Below are 17,501 nucleotides of genomic sequence, written 5' to 3' on the forward strand. Positions count from 1 at the left end.
CGAGTTATTGCAGTGGCAGGGGGTCAGCGAGGGCGCAGTGTAATCACCTCGCATCGCCCCTGACGGGTCCCCCCCTTCCTGAACGGGGGGAACCTTCAAGCAAGGTAAGGAATAGCGGATTATGGCAAGGACCGCCGTACCCATTGCCTACGACCGCTCGTACAATTCCAGCGCGTACTGGGCTTTGAGTTGACGACACATCCGATGCCAAACGTCTAGACCACTATATTTAAGCATTTTAACTTTCCGAGGATATTTAGCGCAAGACCTTTTACAGTGCTGCTTTTTGAGCCTCAACCAGGGACGAAGTTTTTTCAATTATGTTGAAATTTTCGTGAAGTTTTCGTTCTTCCGCCGGCTAAGGCGCCGTCTATTATCGAATTCCTTCTTCTTTCTCCCTCTCTCTCGTTGCTCCATGCACTTTTCTCGAACGAGGACAGATGGCGACATACGACAGGGTTGGTCAAACGGCCTCATTGTAACGAAAATCGTAGATCTTTCGGCCCTCATCCTCTTCTAGCTCGCCGCCGGATAATCGAGCCTCCCATTGGCCGAGGCGCCGTGGTCACATGCTAGCGCGCGCTTTTTCGCTCCGCACCAGACGCCGGCGGGGAAGCGTTTCTCCAGCATCGACGGTGTCAGCGCGCTGCGAGCCACCGAGCTTCTGTTGCGCTTACGGGTGAAACAACGGCAGGTAGTGGTTAAAAGTTTTTCGTCATTCCGTCTGGAAAAAGCAATGCGGCTCGCCGAAAGGTTTGGCTGCCGAGGATCGGCCAGGCAAGCTTGCCGTAGAACAACGAAGGTCGCGGGATAGGTATGTCGCTTCACAGTCGCTCACGCTGCGCGCATCGTCCTGATGGCGTAATGAGGTGGGTGCTGCGGGGCGAATTTGTGCGCCGTCCCAAGCGGTTGTTACTTTCCTCAGCTGCGCAGCGAATGTTCCATTCATCACCGAATAACCGGCTCCTGTGTCGACTAGAGCGGTAACTTTCCGGCCGTCGATAACCACTTCTAATTCGGATGTCCTCGGCGTCGGGTCGCGGCTTCGTCGGGTATGTGAATGCGAATGGGCGTGCGCTCGAAGCTTTCCTAGGTGGCGGCGTCGTTTTGAAGGCGTTTTGCATCGTGGTCGAGGTTGTCATTGTAGGCGGTGTCTTCATACGGCGTGGTGGCTGGAGGATCTTCGTCGTTTCCTCGGCAAGCAACCTGACCTCCAGAGAATAATTTGTTTAATTTCTTCAACGGGGCTAGGGGAGCTTCCTCCGACAGCCGCGGCGTAGCTGCGTACCGGTGATGGAAAACGTGCGGTGGACGGCGACGGGTTAGCGGCAGATACGGCTTGACGACATGTACTCCCCTCTGTTCAGGTAGTCGTCGATTTCCCGAGGTCGCTGGCCGGGGAATGGTCGTGGGGCGTATATGGCGAAACCCCGCAGGCCGATGCGCCTGTACGGGCAGTGGCGAAATATGTGCCCGGCGTGGCCACAGTGGTCACACAGTGGGCGGTTGAAGGGAGTCTTCCACTCGTCGTATTTCCTAGAGCTGTTGCGTCGCTCGTGAGGTGGGCGTGTGGGATTTCGGGACCGTCGTTCCTGTAGACCTTGTGCCCGTCGAAAAGGGCCTAGGTGGTCTCGTCGGGGCGGAGGACTGCGTAGTGCGGCGGCGCAGGTCATGGCATCAGCTCAGCTATAATGAAAACGAAATAAACAAAATGTATTGCAGCGGAAAATTACTATCTTCTAGCGCAGTATTATAGTGAACTAGAAATACGACTGGAGATCATTGCAAATACCTTCTATATAGTTCTCTGCACGCAGTATATAATGATAACACGATTTTACGAAGATGCTCTCGAACCAGGAGGATTCGCGCGATTTGCATTTCCGTTTCCGGTATACCACCGCCTGAGCTGTTAGTGTTAACTCGGGAGAAAGCCCACGTGCTCCTGCTGTGCGTGCCGTCGTGGTTCTTTGTTGCTGAAACTCTGAAACATGCGAAAGGTGCGTAATCGCGTTTTTTTCTTCTTCTACATAGGGCTTTTTGATACTCAACATTAATCTGTAAAAAGGAGTAGAAACATCTGGCGGCGTGCTCTAAGAGACAGCGAAAACACGGCCGCATTTGTAACGAGCCATGGCTGTCTTACTGCTCTCGAAGACAGTTAAGTCGCTTTGGATTAGAGCTTGCGATCGATGGAGGAAACGAAAAACGGGGCTGCACTTTACATGATGTGGAATTGGGACGTATTGAAGACATGACAAAGTGCATACTCTAGTCACACGTTCGTTCTTGGGGCTTGCTTCCCTTGGAGAAGGTAACTTGCGCATGCAGTGTGGATGCGAATTTACATTCTTAGCAGCGGTTGAAAATTATGTTCCTATCCTTTTTTTGGTCATCAGTGGTCGCGGGCGCCTACAATGCGTGACGAAAGCCCATCACCACCTGCGATACGCAAGGTAAGTACAAGAAACGTAAAATTTGAGTGGCAGAGCTGAAACGCGTTTTCGTTCCAGAAACAAACAAACACACAACATGAGGAGCCGGGACCGTCGCACCGCACTGTTCCGCAAAATGTGAGAATTTATTAAATACTATGGATTTTGCAGTGTGATTTGTAAGCCAGTTCACATCCAGCGATGTTTGCTAAACTCATTATGTTACCTGTCAACAAGACTGTTGTCTGCGCAAAATTAAGGAAACATATCAAATACAGACTTTGCCCTGGTTGCACAAAGCTTGAGCCAATTAAGTTACCTGCTTTTGCATGAAGGCAGCCGAAAGTCTGCACTTTTACTCACAGTTGCGTTCCTTGACAGTTCACCTCATGCATGGAAATTGCCTCCACTGGCTCAACTTGCCCTGACGAAGCATAGATCACTAAGCAGACTTTTCTTGAAATGGTACAGGCTTAAACCTAAACTGATTATCATTTTCATTAGTCAACTCGATATTAAGATGTACAGCAGATACGAGATGCAAGTGTGCTTGCAGACAATTGCGCATTGCAAGTCAAAGGAGATGATTGGTCGTCTATTTTTGTTTTAATGGCATCAATGCTTCTCCAGACAGCTTTTCTACATGTCATGAGACAGCAGTAAATAAAAGAGAAAATGTCTCAGATGAATTTTGTAGGCTGTCTGTTGAAGTTTCTGAATATTTTTCTCACAGGTGTTTTGTGACAAGCATACAAGGCCACTCGTCTATGTCTTCAAAGATGAAAATGATGCGAGTTAATGCACGCATGCAAAGCCCTCCAATGCACAGCCAATGACAACAAGATAATGCATTAAGCCATGTTCCCCCCTTCTTTTAACAGGTTACTATCCATCAAGAAACAGTAGTGAGTGGACAGACAATGGAACTTGTTTTTGTCTTGCTACATCGCACTCTGCTGCAAACATTGAAGTGACAGCATGTCTTGCCAGAGCAAAACAGAGTGAACTGCACTTGACTAACACCCATTTTGCCCTCCTGGGGACAGCACCAGTTCACCATTGACCATCTTTACATCATATCTGCCACCATCAATTAGCTGCGCACAGTTAGACATTGCAGGACATGTAGTTTCCAGCAGTGCATTGTCACTACAGGTGCCGTCGGGGTTTGCAGACAGCTAAGGATGTGTGCTACTCGCTACCATCCTGACTGTGCCAGAGTAAGACCGTTTTTTTTTTGCGAATGCTGCTCTAGGATTATTTTCATATTTTATCCCGTGTTTTGTGGCAGCATTCCCAGGAAAGGAAGGGTTGGACAGCGCAGCAACTACCTCAGCTGGATCGGTGCTTTCTTTTTTGTGGAGTTCTCTTTAAGTTATATACCGTAAACCGCATCCTTCTTGCCATGTGCCATAGCGGACACCCCTGTACTCTTGTTGACTGTTCAAGTAGAGTCTGTCCATCAATTGACAAAACTACAAACTTATCACAAAAGGCCCTGCATGACACGCAGAATTCAGGAAGTCCCGGGGCATCTCCATGTGAGTGGCGAGGTTGCCTTGGCTTATCATCTGCAGGTGCTTCACGAGGAATAGCAGTTAATGTGCTATGAAGAAGGGTGGCTCCAAGACATAAGGCAGTCATATGCATAATGTAATGTGTTTTGGGAGGCAAGATTACTTGTGCTTGGTGAACATAAAAACAATGTGAACATGACCGATCAAATGCTAGACATGCATTTGTAAGACACCGCAATTTACATAGCTTTACAACACACATGCAGCAGAAATATAAATGGAAGTGGGTGTGCACATTGAGTAAACAATGAGTGCTGTCACATACAATAGCGCCTGCACCTTTTCAGTCGCGACAACTAATTCAAAGACAGATGTTGATCACACTAAACTGAAAGAAATGAGAATTAGGTGCTTACTAGGAGCGTTGAAAAGGTCAGTGAAGGTACTCCTCGTGATGTGTTCTTGCAGTTTTATCAGCTGCAAAGAAACGCAACTTTCTTGTCGGTGCTTTGCTTTGGGGATCCACTGTCGTGTTCTGCAGTTTCAAACTCATATCTTGCAGAAGGACACGATAAGCATTTTGTTTCGTTCCCCGATTCCATTCTGTAGCGTGATCTGTACAGGAAGAGCAGTCATCCCTGAAGAGAATGTCATTTCTGCTTTCCACAGAAGTGTTCCAATGTGGCTGCACACACGTGCCTTTCGAGCCACGCAGGAACACCGTGCAGCATCCACTTGGCCAGTATTCTTCACACAGGCCCACACAGTCCACGCCTCTGATTAATGGCTTGTGATGGCCTAACCTCAGCCTTCAAGTACACAAACTCATTCGCTTTATGGCAGAGCACTTGGCCTACCCAACCACTCCGCACATAGTTGCACAATTCTAAGCTCTTGTAAGTTTTCGCTTCTTTGAGGTGACAGGCTTCACTTTTGATTAAATAGAACACTATGTGAGCACTTAAGATGCTTGACCACTGCTTCCTGTCATGCAAACAATTCTTCACATGTAGTGGGTGCACACGTCATGCCATCTGAAGTATAAGAGCAGCAGATCATAAGTCTGTAAATGCAACACCAGTCATGTTAAATGGAAGAAAAACATTCTATTTTGCCTTGAAAAACTGCCAATGATAAATGTACTTCAGCTAAAAACTATATACCGTGTTAAGAGGGTATGGTAGGATAAATGGGTTGTCATGGTTTCAGCTTTATAGCTCATCAGCTGTTACATAGTTTGTAAAATTTTGGTTGTTGAATAAGAATGCCTTTGGCCTTCTTTTGGTGCAGTTTTTGCACAGCAGGCTTTTAATATTTCTTTGTATTTGAGGACCAAATTTTAGGCTGCAGTCTAAAATTAAATGTACCTTTTCTCAGAAACAAAATGCAGGATGGCCGTGAAACTATGAACATTAATTTCACAGGATAGTCCTTTATATGAAAAATAATAAAAAGGGTTTCTGCGTCCACCTCAAAAGAAAAATATATTACCCTGCCTTGACACCAACCGTTAGAGATACTTCCCAATGAATTTTTTTTTTCGGAATAATTTGCAAGGGATTTTAGTAGAAGTTGAGAAATTTTAGCATAATCAGCCTGATAGGTTTCGAGAAAAGGTATATCAAAGTTTGAAAAATCCCAAAAAAGTGATTTTGGGAAAAACACACTTTTATGTTTGCACACAGAATAAAACACACCAAAATGCACCACAAGAATACACACACTTTCTGGCTATTTTAGTAACTTCCCCAAAGCCTTCATGTTTCTTTTTTTTACGACGTTCCTTGCTTTCTGGTGAACTTCCAATCTGCCCTTGCAACGCGCTCCTTGTCAACCCGGTGCAGGCCAACTATACAGAATACACCTGGCGTGGTGCCAAGTGTTTTCAAGACGTCAATTTATGCACTATTCTCGTCATTATAGTATGCTACAGCGTCACAAGTGGCTAGTTTTAATGTGTCACTCTAAACAAAGGTTGTTTTCGGACATTGGCACCAGATCATCTGATTCAAGGAGTCACTGCTGTTCTGTGTCCTGCCGTGCAGGCACTTGCTTAGAAGGCCTGTCAACGACAAAGCTTGGAACAATGGCTTGACTGCTTCCAGAACAGCGGTTGGCAAGCTGCTTTATAGCAATATCCCTCAAGATTTCCTTCACTGAGGGCATGGTTGTATCCACACCATGATGATGCTCCCTTGGGGCACAGTCCATGATTTGGCTTTTCATCAGTGGACAACTTATGGAAATAAATTGCCCACACAGCCTTTCGCATATTCTCAAAGCTGTCAGTATTCTCACATATGGACTTGCCATAATAAAATTCCAGCAGTCAATGTCCTTTTCTGTGAGACGACCTCTTGCATCCATCAGACAGCTTCTTACCCCGCAGGGTAGTATTGAGGTTTCTAAACCTGGTCTCCATGCGCTTTGTACATGGCCAACACACTCGTGCTTTTAAGTATCTTTGCTGTAAAGTTTTGATTCTTTGACAACAAAGTATGCGTTGCTGTCCCCGTCACCGATATATTTGGTGTACATAGCGCCATGATCTTGAACAGACAGCGCAAAAATCTTCACAGCATCCGCAGCCCCCATACCTTCAGAGGAACCAATATGCGTGTCTGTGCACTTTTCTTGGCTGCAGTCTGATTGGAAATTCCTTGAGCACAGATGGCAGAACTTAGTCTCCACTTCGCATTCTAGCACCTTGCCGCTGTCCGCTGATATAAGTGTGACGATGCCATTCAGGGATGAATGCCCTCTCTTCATCCACGTTCCATCCACAGTAGCCGCAATTCCCTCCGGTTCGTTACTCCCAGGCGTGTCAGCCTTCACCTCGTCAACAGCCCAGGTGATGCTTTGTGAAGCCACGGCCTCTGTTGCACGAAGTAAGCGCGAAGTGTACAACGCAAATTTCGTAGGCGGCGGAGGCATGTTCATAGCAGCGCATATCAGATGGCCAGCCAGCAGTCCTTTCGCACACGTTTGTTTCACATAAACAAACCGTTGGTTTACTTTAAACGTGCCTTTTTGGGATTGCTTAGATGTTTGGAATGAGCTTTTCTCGCTACATGCATTGTAACAAACATTCATGGTGCACACCAGTGCACTTCTCCCGCCAGTGTGTCCCGTTAGGTTAAGCTCATCTTCCCTGCAATCTTGCACAACGCAGAATTCCGACGAAAGTCGCGGAGGATCTCAGTACCAAGAAAGCAAAATCCTGAAGAGGTAGCTGCTTCGACGTTAACAGTGTCACATGGCGCACTCTCACCTATTTTCGAGAAACTAGCTCTTCGATGCGGTGGCTCCTGGTTCGCTTTTCTTGTGAACTGATGGCCGCGGAACTTTCTCTTCCTCGTTCGCTTTGAAGCTGTTCTTGCCACAATCAAGCACAATACGCGGCCAAACCAAGGTAGATCAAGCGGGCAAAATACCAAACAACGTTCAGAAAGCACATGCGCAGATCTCAGAACAGAAACCAACGGCTTCGTTTCAACGAGCTACAAGAGCACACCTGGTGGGAAAGCTTAGAATTACAAATCGTGAAAATGGCAGACATTAGATAGATTTCACCGAGTTAGCCATATATGTTACAAAAATGTAAATGCATAAAAAACATATGATGAAAAACGTGTAAACAAACCGTCAACTCTGCCATTTTTAAACACCAGGAGGCACGGTTCTAGGCGCCATTTTTAAATGGCTTCGAGTGTTCCTGCGCGCTCGCCACTGCATGGTTTTGCTCCACACAGTGTGTTGCATTCTTTAGTAATGAAACTAAGAAATTGTATTTTTTAGTTGATTTACCCTACTATACCTCCATAAAACGTGCACGCTATGCACTAGTCGCAACAAAAATAGAGTCCGTTACAGGTGCATTCCTCGACATAATGAGAAAATAGGCAGAACTACGCGCTGTTGATACACATCAGTCGTACGGTTATAACGGTTCATGAGCGTGGACTACTACGCGCTTTTCTGGAATGTAGCTGCCTGCTTGAAGGCAAAATGCACGTAGCAATGAATGCTGGTACGATTTTCACGAGTGTTTCAGCGCCATGCGAACGCGCAGCATGTCCCCGCAACTAGGCATGTGGATGTTTTTTCTCTGCACAATGAAAGATTTTAAGGACTGCAACCAGATTTTCACACGAAGAGCTCCGTAAAGAGCTCGTGCAACTGCAGAGAAAGCTGCTCGCGTGCGGTCGTCTTCAGCGAAAATGCGGCTTAGTGCCAGCATGCGTGATATCTCGCCAGCCGCTCGAGCAAGGCGAGGCTCGCCGTGGCGTTGACGGTGCCAATCGCCAAAATGCTGCGTTTTACGCCTGTCATCGACAGATCAGTGCTAATAGCCACTAGCTCCAATGAAATATTGCAATATCTTTGCTTTGGAAAAACTGGAGGAAAAACATCCTCACGCGAGCATTGGCACTCACCGAGATCGATGGTATCGCCAGTCGTCGTCGTACGACTGCTGCTGGCACCACCTTTCGTGCTAACGCTACTTGCAGCCGGTGCCGCCATTTCGCACACTCAACGAAAGTTTGTGTGCGTTCTAAAGTTGCCGAGACGAGCCAGGAAATTGAATTAGCCATGAGAGTCGGCGCAACATGATGCGAAGCTACAGCGGAACAACGGCAAACAAACGTTGTTAACAGTCCAGCATGGTACGGACATTGAGTTTTCGATTCTTCCTGCAAGCCGGAGCTGGCGCCTACTCAATGGGTCAATGGTTATATTCAATGGTGGCGCCTGTGCGTCCAGAATAAAAGTGTTAATATGAACTTGTATGATCCCGTCCACAATAACCACTTCTTGGTAATGGCGCATGGGGTTTAGCGTCTCGGAGAGAAATATATAGGCAACGAGAGACGCCGTGTGAAAAGTTCCAGATTAATTTAGACCACCTGGGGTTCTTTATCACGCGCTGACATCGCACAGCACATGGGCATTTTTGCAATTTGCCTCCATCGAAATATGGCCACCGCAACCAGGATTCAGTCTCGCGACCCTGCGATCAGCAGCCGAAAGCCAAAGCCACTATGGCACGGCAATGGATGGAATAACCACTCCCAGACATCCACGCGATATCAATAAATCATGTCAATGAATGTTAACTGATTTTTTTTGTTGTTGGCCAGTTCGCAGTAAAACGTCGTCGTATCGATCATTCAAGCGTCTGCAAAGAAATGATGCTGAAAACTAATTCCTCTCTCCAAGAGGCGTAGCGCGCTTAGCGCACGCATATCAGTTTTGCAGCAATCAGCCTAGTGATGGAACCATAAAAGCCATCTCATTTGACCTTGCAATGGAACCATAAACGCCATCCCATTAGAAAGAGGATCAGTGCAGTGATTTTTATTCATTCTCAGCACATCAACGGCGCTTGACTAATTCGAACCCTTAACTCTACAGCTGAAATACCGCAAAATTTCGTACTGCTTTAAGTAGTTCCAATCAGCAGTGCTCATATCCTATGTTGTTCGAAGCACGCGTTCACGAAGCCATCAGCCAGCTTTAGCTGGATACACTTTCAGGATATTTTCCTTCGTGGGGGTGTGCGGAACAAGCCGGAACCTTTAAAAATGACGCATACGTCTTATGAGCAATGGCAGCATCAAATGACTAGCATATCCTTGGTAGATTCACTGAAGCTCATAGGCCAGGTTCGTGAAGCAGCTCGGTCCACTGGAGTTGTGCAATGAGAACCCCACCCATCTGATCGCCAAGCAACTCCAAGATATCCATTTCTCAGTAAAGTTTATCCTCTGTCTCTCACTCCAAATTGTGCCATGTGTGCTAACGTGTGGCAGGCATTTGGTTGTGGCTTTGGCTATCACCCTATACACATGCTTTGGTGCCGCCGCGGTGGTTCAGTGGTTATGGTGCTCGGCTGCTGACCCGAAAGACGCGGGTTCGATCCCGGCCGCGGCGGCAGAATTTCTTTGGAGGAGAAATTCTAGAGGCCAGTGTACCGTGTGATGTCAGTGCACGTTAAAGAACCCCAGGTCGTCGATATTTCCGGAGCCCTCCACTACGGCGTCTCTCATAGCCTTAGTCGCTTTGGGACGTTAAACCCCATAAACCAACCAACCATATGCTTTGGTTTTTACATTACGGCCTTCGTACTACCTCCTTTTAGCTGTGCCGAGACCACATGTGTCAGCGTGAAGATTGCGCCTCGCACAACTCTTCCATCGTGCGTGGACACAAAGCTACCAGAGCGTCTGCTCCCGCGGCAACCCGACCTTCCATGGTTCGTTGCTGCGGCGCTGCCATCGTGCTCCCAAACTTGATCTTCGATTCCTTATAATGCATTTTTTGCACTAAAATAAAAAGAACCTCAGAATGCCACGTTAACGCATACTGACAGCCTACAATTTAAATTACAGATTATCTTATGTTACCAGTAATGAAAATGAAATAAACAAAATGTATTGCAGCGGAAAATTACAATTTTCTAGCGCATTATTATAGTGAACTAGAAATATCCACTGTAGATGATTGGAAATACCTTCTAGTTCACTGTACGCAGTATATATTGATAACATGATTTTACGAAGATGCTCTCGAACCAGGAGGGTTCACGCGATTTGCCATTTCCAGAATACCACCGCCTGGGCTGTTAGTGTTAACTCGGGAGGTAGCTCACGTTCTCCTGCAGTGCGCGCAGTCGTAGTTCTTTGATGCTGAAACTCTGAAACGAGCGAAAGGTGGGTAATCGCGTTTCATTTCTTCTACACAGGGCATTTGATACTCAACATTAATGTGTAAAAAGGAGTAGAAACATCTGGCGGCGTGCTCTAAGAGACAGTGAAAACACGGCCGCATTTGTAACGAGCCATGGCTGTCTTACTGCTCTCGAAGACAGCTAAATCGCTTTGGATTAGATCTTGTGATCGATGCAGGAAACGTAAAACGGGGCTGCATTTGACAAGATGTGGCATTGGAACATATTGAAGACATCGCAAAGTGCATACTCTAGTCACACGTCCGTTTTTGTGGCTTGCTTCCCTTGCAGAAGGTAACTTGCGCATGCAGTGTGAATGCGAATGTACATTCTTAGCAGCAGTTGAAAATTATGTTCCTATCCTTTTTTTGGTCATCAGTGGTCGCGGGTGCCAATAATGCATGGCGAAAGCCTATCGCCACCTACGAAACGCAAGGTAAGTACAAGAAACGTAAAATTTTGTGCAGAAGAGCTGAAATCTGTTTTCATTCCAGAAAACAACAAACACACAAGATGAGGAGCCGGGACCATCGCACCGCGCAGTTTCACAAAATGTTAGAGTTTATTAAATACTATGGATTTTGCAGTGTGATTTGTAAGCCAGTTCACATCCAGCGATGTTTTATAAACTCGTTATGTTACCTGTCAACAAGACTGCTGTCTGCACAAAATTAAGGAAACATATCAAATACAGACTTTGCTCTGGTTGCACAAAGCTTGAGCCAATTAAGTTACCTGCTTTTGTATGAAGGCAGCCCAAAGTCTGCACTTTTACTCACTGTTGCATTCCTTGACAGTTCGCCTCATGCATGGAAATTGCCTCCACTGGCTCAACTTCTCCTGACGAAGTACAGATGACTATGCAGACTTCTTGAAATGCTACAGGCTTAAACGTAAACTGATTACCATTTTCATTAGTCAACTTGATATTAAGATGTACAGCAGATACGAGATGCAAGTGTGCTTGCAGACAATGTTGCGCATTGCAAGTCAAAGGAGATGATTGGTCGTCTATTTTTGTTTTAATGGCATCAATGCTTCTCCAGACAGCTTTTCTACATGTCATGAGACAGCAGTAAATAAAAGAGAAAATGTCTCAGATGAATTTTGTAGGCTGTCTGTTGAAGTTTCTGAATATTTTTCTCACAGGTGTTTTGTGACAAGCATACAAGGCCACTCGTCTATGTCTTCAAAGATGAAAATGATGTGAGTTAATGCACGCATGCAAAGCCCTCCAATGTACAGCCAATGACAAGAAGATAATGCATTAAGCCATGTTCCCTTCTTCTTTTAACAGGTTACTATCCATCAAGAAACAGTAGTGAGTGGACAGAACTTGTTTTTGTCTTGCTACATCGCACTCTGCTGCAAACACTGAAGTGACAGCATGTCTTGCCAGAGCAAAACAGAGTGAACTGCACTTGACTAACACCCATTTTGCCCTCCTGGGGACAGCACCAGTTCACCATTGACCATCTTTACATCATATCTGCCACCATCAATTAGCTGCGCACAGTTAGACATTGCAGGACATGTAGTTTCCAGCAGTGCATTGTCACTACAGGTGTCGTCGGGGTTTGCAGACAGCTAAGGATGTGTGCTACTCGCTACCATCCCCGACTGTGCCAGAGTAAGACCGTTTTTTTTTTTGCGAATGCTGCTCTAGGATTATTTTCATATTTTATCCCGTGTTTTGTGGCAGCATTCCCAGGAAAGGAAGGGTTGGACAGCGCAGCAACTACCTTAGCTGGATCGGTGCTTTCTTTTTTGTGGAGTTCTCTTTAAGTTATATACCCTAAACCGCATCCTTCTTGCCATGTGCCATAGCGGACACCCCTGTACTCTTGTTGATTGTTCAAGTACAGTCTGTCCATCAACTGACAAAACTACAAACTTATCACAAAAGGCCCTGCATGACACGCAGCATTCAGGAAGTCCCGGGGCATCTCCATGTGAGTGGCGAGGTTGCCCTGGCTTATTATCTGCAGGTGCTTCACGAGGAATAGCAGTTAATGTGCTATGAAGAAGGGTGGCTCCAAGACATAAGGCAGTCATATGCATAATGTAATGTGTTTTGGGAGGCAAGATTACTTGTGCTTGGTGAACATAAAAACAATGTGAACATGACCGATCAAATGCTAGACATGCATTTGTAAGACACCGCAATTTACGTAGCTTTACAACACACATGCAGCAGAAATATAAATGGAAGTGGGTGTGCACATTGAGTAAACAATGAGTGCTGTCACATACAATAGGGCCTGCACCTTTTCAGTCGCGACAACTAATTCAAAGACAGATGTTGATCACACTAAACTGAAACAAATGAGAATTAGGTGCTTACTAGGAGTGTTGAAGAGGTCAGTGAAGGTACTCCTCGTGATGTATTCTTGCAGTTTTATCAGCTGCAAAGAAACGCAACTTTCTTGTCGGTATCGGTGCTTTGCTTTGGGGATCCACTGTCGTGTTCTGCAGTTTCAAACTCATATCTTGCAGAAGGACACGATAAACATTTTGTTTTGTTCCCCGATTCCATTTTGTAGCATGATCTGTACAGGAAGAGCAGTCATCCCTGAAGATAATGTCATTTTTGCTTTCCACAGAAGTGTTCCAATGTGGCTACACACATGTGCCTTTCGAGCCATGCAGGAACACCGTGCAGCATCCACTTGGCCAGTATTCATCACACAGGCCCACGCAGTCCACACCTCTGATTAATGGCTTGTGATGGCCTAACCTCAGCCTTCAAGTACACAAACTCATTCGCTTTATGGCAGAGCACTTGGCCTACCCAACCACTCCACACATAGTTGCACGATTCTGAGCTCTTGTAAGTTTTCGCTTCTTTGAGCTGACAGGCTTCACTTTTGATTAAAGAGCACAAGCACTTAAGATGCTTGACCACTGCTTCCTATCATGTACTCAATTCTTCACATGTAGTGGGCGCATAGTCATGCCATCTGAAGTAAAAGAGCAGCAGATCATAAGTCTGTAAATGCAACACCAGTCATGTTAAATGGAAGCAAAACATTCTATTTTGCCTTAAAAAAAATTCCCAATGATCAATGTACTTCGGCTGAAAACTATAAAACGTGTTAAGGGGGTATGGTAGGGTTTCAGCTTTATAGCTCATCAGCTGTTACATATTTTGTGAAATTTTGGTTGTTGAATAAGAATGCCTTTGGCCTTCTTTTGGTGCAGTTTTTGCACAGCAGGCTTTTATAATTTCTTTGTATTTGAGGACCAAATTTTAGGCTGCAGTCTAAAATTAAATGTACCTTTTCTCAGAAACAAAATGCAGGATGGCCGTGAAACTATGAACATTAATTTCACAGGATAGTCCTTTATATGAAAAATAATAAAAAGGGTTTCTGCGTCCACCTCAAAAGAAAAATATATTACCCTGCCTTGACACCAACCGTTAGAGATACTTCCCAATGAATTTTTTTTTTCGGAATAATTTGCAAGGGATTTTAGTAGAAGTTGAGAAATTTCAGCATAATCAGCCTGATAGGTTTCAAGAAAAGGTATATCAAAGTTCGAAAAATCTCAAAAAAGTTATTTTGGGAAAAATGCACTTTTATGTTTGCACACAGAATAAAACACATCAAAATGCACCACAAGAATACACGCACTTTCTGGCTATTTTAGTATCTTCCCCGAAGCCGTTCTTCATGTTTCTTTTTTTTTACGACGTTCCTTGCTTTCTGGTGAACTTCGAAACTGCCATTGCAATGCGCTCCTTGTCAAGCCGGTGCAGGCCGACTTTACAGAATACACCTGGTGTGGTGCCAAGTGTTTTCAAGACGTCAGTTCGTGCACTATTCCCGTCATTATAGTACGCTACACCATCACAAATGGCCAGTTTCAATGTGTCACTCTAAACCAATGTTGTTTTCGGACGGTGGCACCAGATCAGCTGATTCAAGGAGTCACTGCTGTTCTGTGTCCTGCCGTGCAGGCACTTGCTTAGAAGGCCTGTCAACGACAAAGCTTGGAACAATGGCTTGACTGCTTCCAGAACAGCGGTTGGCAAGCTGCTTTATAGCAATATCCCTCAAGATTTCCTTCACTGAGGGCATGGTTGTATCCACACCATGATGATGCTCCCTTGGGGCACAGTCCATGATTTGGCTTTTCCTCAGTGGACAACTAATGAAAATAAATTGTCCACACATCCTTTCGCATATTCTTGAAGCGGTCAGTATTCTCATGTATGGCCCTGCCATAACAACATTGCAGCGGTCAATGTCCTTTTCTGTGGAATGACCTCTTCCATACAGTGGAAGTCCATCTGACAGCTTCGTACCCCTCAGGGTAGTTGAGGTTTCTAAGCCTGGTCTCCATATGCTTTGTACATGGCCAACACACTCGTGCTTTTCAGTATCTTTCTGTACAGTTTCAATTCTTTGACAACAAGGTATGTATTGCTGTCCCCGTCACCAATATATTTTGTGTACATAACGGCACGCTTTGAACAGACCATGCAAAAAACTTCACAGCACCCGCAGCCTCCATACCTTCAGATGATCCAATATGCATTGCTGTGCACTCTTCTTGGCTGCTGTCAGAGTGGAAATTCCGTGAGCACAGATGGCAGAACTTAGTCTCCACTTCGCATTCTAGCACCTTGCCGCTGTCCGCTGATATAAGTGTGACGACGCCATTCAGGGATGAATGCCCTCTCTTCATCCATGGTCCATCCACAGTAGCCGCAATTTTCTCCGGTTCATTACTCCCAGGCGTGTCAGCCTTCACCTCGTCAACAGCCCAGGTGACGCTTTGCGAAGCAACAGTCTCTGTTGCGTGAAGTAAGCGCGAAATGTACAACGCAAATTTCGTAGGCGGCGGAGGCATGTTCATAACAGTGCATATCACATGGCCAGCCAGCAGTCCTTTCGCACATGTTTGTAGCACATAAACAAACCGTCATCGAGAGATCAGTACTAATAGCCACTAGCTGCAATAAAATATAGCAATATCTCTGCTTTGGAAAAACTGGAGGAAAAGCATCCTCTCGCGAGCGTTGGCACTACCGAGATCGATGGTATCGCCAATCCTCGTCGTACGACTGCTGCTGGCACCACCTTTCGTGCTAACGCTACTTGCAGCCGGTGCCGCCATTTCGCACACTCAACGAAAGTTTGTGTGCGTTCTAATGTTGCCGAGACGAGCCAGGGAATTGAATTAGCCGTGAGAGTCGGCGCAACATGATGCGAAGCTACAGCAGAACAACGGCAAACAAACGCAGTTAACAGTCCAGCATGGTACGGACGTCAAGCTTTCGAGTCTTCCTGCTAGGCGAAGCTGACGCCTGCTCAATGGGCCAATAGTGATACTCAATGGCGGCGCCCGTTTTCCCAGAATAAAAAAGTCTAATACGAACTTGTATGATCCCTTACGCAATAACCACTTTTTGGTAATGGGAAGTGAGGTTTAGCGTCTCGGAAAGAAACATATAGGCAACGAGGGACGCCGTGTGAAACGTTCCAGATTAATTTAGACCACCTGGGGTTCTTTAACATGCGCTGACATCGCACAGCACATGGTCATTTTTGCAATTTGCCTCCACTGAAATACGGCCGGCCGCAACAAGGATTCAGTCTTGCGACTCTGCGATCAGCAGCCGAAAGCCAAAGCCACTATGCCACAGCGATGGATGAAATAACCACTCCGAGACATCCACGCGATATCAACAAATCGTGGCAATGAATGTTAACTGATTTTTTTTGTTCTTAGCCAGTTCGCAGTAAAACGTCGTAGTATCGGTCATTCAAGCATCTGCAAAGAAATGACGCTGAAAGCTAATTCCTCTCTCCAAGAGGCGTAGCGCACTTAGCGCATGCATATCAATTTTGCAGCAATCAGCCTAGCGATGGAATCATAAAAGCCATCCCATTTGACCTTGCGACGGAACCATAAACACCATCCCATTATAAATAGGATAAGCGCAGTGATTTTTTTTAATTCTCGGCACATCAACGGTGCTGGACAAATTCAAACCCTTAACTCTAGGAGCTGAAATTCCGCAAAATTTCGTACTGTAGTAGTTCCAATCAGCAGTGCTCATATCCAGTGTTGTCGGTAACGCGTTACTTTTTTCGGTAACTTAGTAACGTACTCGTTACCATTTCGGAACTGTAACGGGTAACATACTTACGTTAACATTTTTCGGTAACGTGAGGTGTCACGTTACTAGTTACTTTTTATTTAAATATTCCCCCTCCGCCTCTCTTTCAGAGAAAAAAACGGCGAAAATGACGTTGCAAATAAACAAAATCTACAGTTGCTCTCTACGACCCTTGATGTGGCTCGCATGCATGCCAGAAAACGCCTGCCCTTGACGACGCACTAAACTAAAAAAAAAGCACGAACACTCATTCACACACTTGTCTTCACCCCCAAACCACTCACACACACAACCATCTAAAGAGTGGACGCATGCCGAGCCACCAATGGACCATTTGCAGAAATCTGTAAGTCAGTTTCTCCGTAACCTTGTTTTCCAGCCAAAAGGTCTCGTTCCCAGGCGACACTCTCGCATTCTTTGTGGAAGCAGTTTCCTCTTCTGCGTAAACTCAGGAATGTTGCCAGTTTACTTCAAGATGGCCCCTAGAGCCGTCGAAAGAGTCCAATGGTACAGCACACAAAAGGGGATTGCAGTCAACCGGCTGTAGCACTGCAGTAGAGGAAAAAAGGAAATGGGCCTTTGTTCCTGTGCCGGCTGCAGTGATACTAAGCTTTCCAAAAACTTTCTGCTCAACAACACTGTCGCTCCAACTTTCTCCCGACATAGGCATACCACCACCCTTCCCCCCT

General features: G+C 45.8%; 2 protein-coding genes and 4 pseudogenes across 12 annotated transcripts in view; 1 reads left to right on the forward strand and 5 right to left on the reverse strand.

The window, feature by feature from the left end:
* The window catches only part of LOC149355189 (uncharacterized), a 173,380-nt gene that overhangs the window by 106,310 nt on the left and 49,569 nt on the right, over window positions 1–17,501 (reverse strand). The gene's annotated exons all lie outside the window — the stretch shown is intronic.
* LOC149355190 (uncharacterized) lies at window positions 1,729–4,977 on the reverse strand (annotated as a pseudogene).
* The window catches only part of LOC149355191 (uncharacterized), a 149,432-nt gene continuing 133,822 nt past the window's right edge, over window positions 1,892–17,501 (forward strand). For 9 of the 10 annotated variants that reach the window (XR_016291478.1, XR_016291479.1, XR_016291480.1 and 6 more), the window contains exons 1-8: window positions 1,892–2,000; window positions 2,400–2,456; window positions 2,514–2,573; window positions 10,095–10,208; window positions 11,062–11,118; window positions 11,177–11,236; window positions 11,832–11,888; window positions 11,980–12,003. Coding sequence is in view for 7 of the 10 variants with exons in the window: in XM_089583688.1 (XP_089439814.1) it covers window positions 1,992–2,000; window positions 2,400–2,456; window positions 2,514–2,573; window positions 10,095–10,208; window positions 11,062–11,118; window positions 11,177–11,236; window positions 11,832–11,888; window positions 11,980–12,003 (438 nt within the window). In the remaining 3 variants the exon portion in view is untranslated. Of the gene's footprint in view, window positions 2,001–2,399; window positions 2,457–2,513; window positions 2,574–3,168; window positions 3,317–10,094; window positions 10,209–11,061; window positions 11,119–11,176; window positions 11,237–11,831; window positions 11,889–11,979; window positions 12,004–17,501 lie in introns of those variants that run through there. The other variant, XM_089583692.1, reaches the window with a different exon arrangement.
* LOC149355192 (uncharacterized) lies at window positions 4,871–10,645 on the reverse strand (annotated as a pseudogene).
* Window positions 11,541–13,693, reverse strand: LOC149355193 (uncharacterized; annotated as a pseudogene).
* Window positions 14,115–17,102, reverse strand: LOC149355194 (uncharacterized; annotated as a pseudogene).

Source organism: Amblyomma mixtum, chromosome 3 (genome assembly GCF_055824585.1).
Source record: "Amblyomma mixtum isolate Tamu chromosome 3, ASM5582458v1, whole genome shotgun sequence".
In the NCBI taxonomy this organism is placed as follows: Eukaryota; Metazoa; Arthropoda; class Arachnida; order Ixodida; family Ixodidae; genus Amblyomma; species Amblyomma mixtum.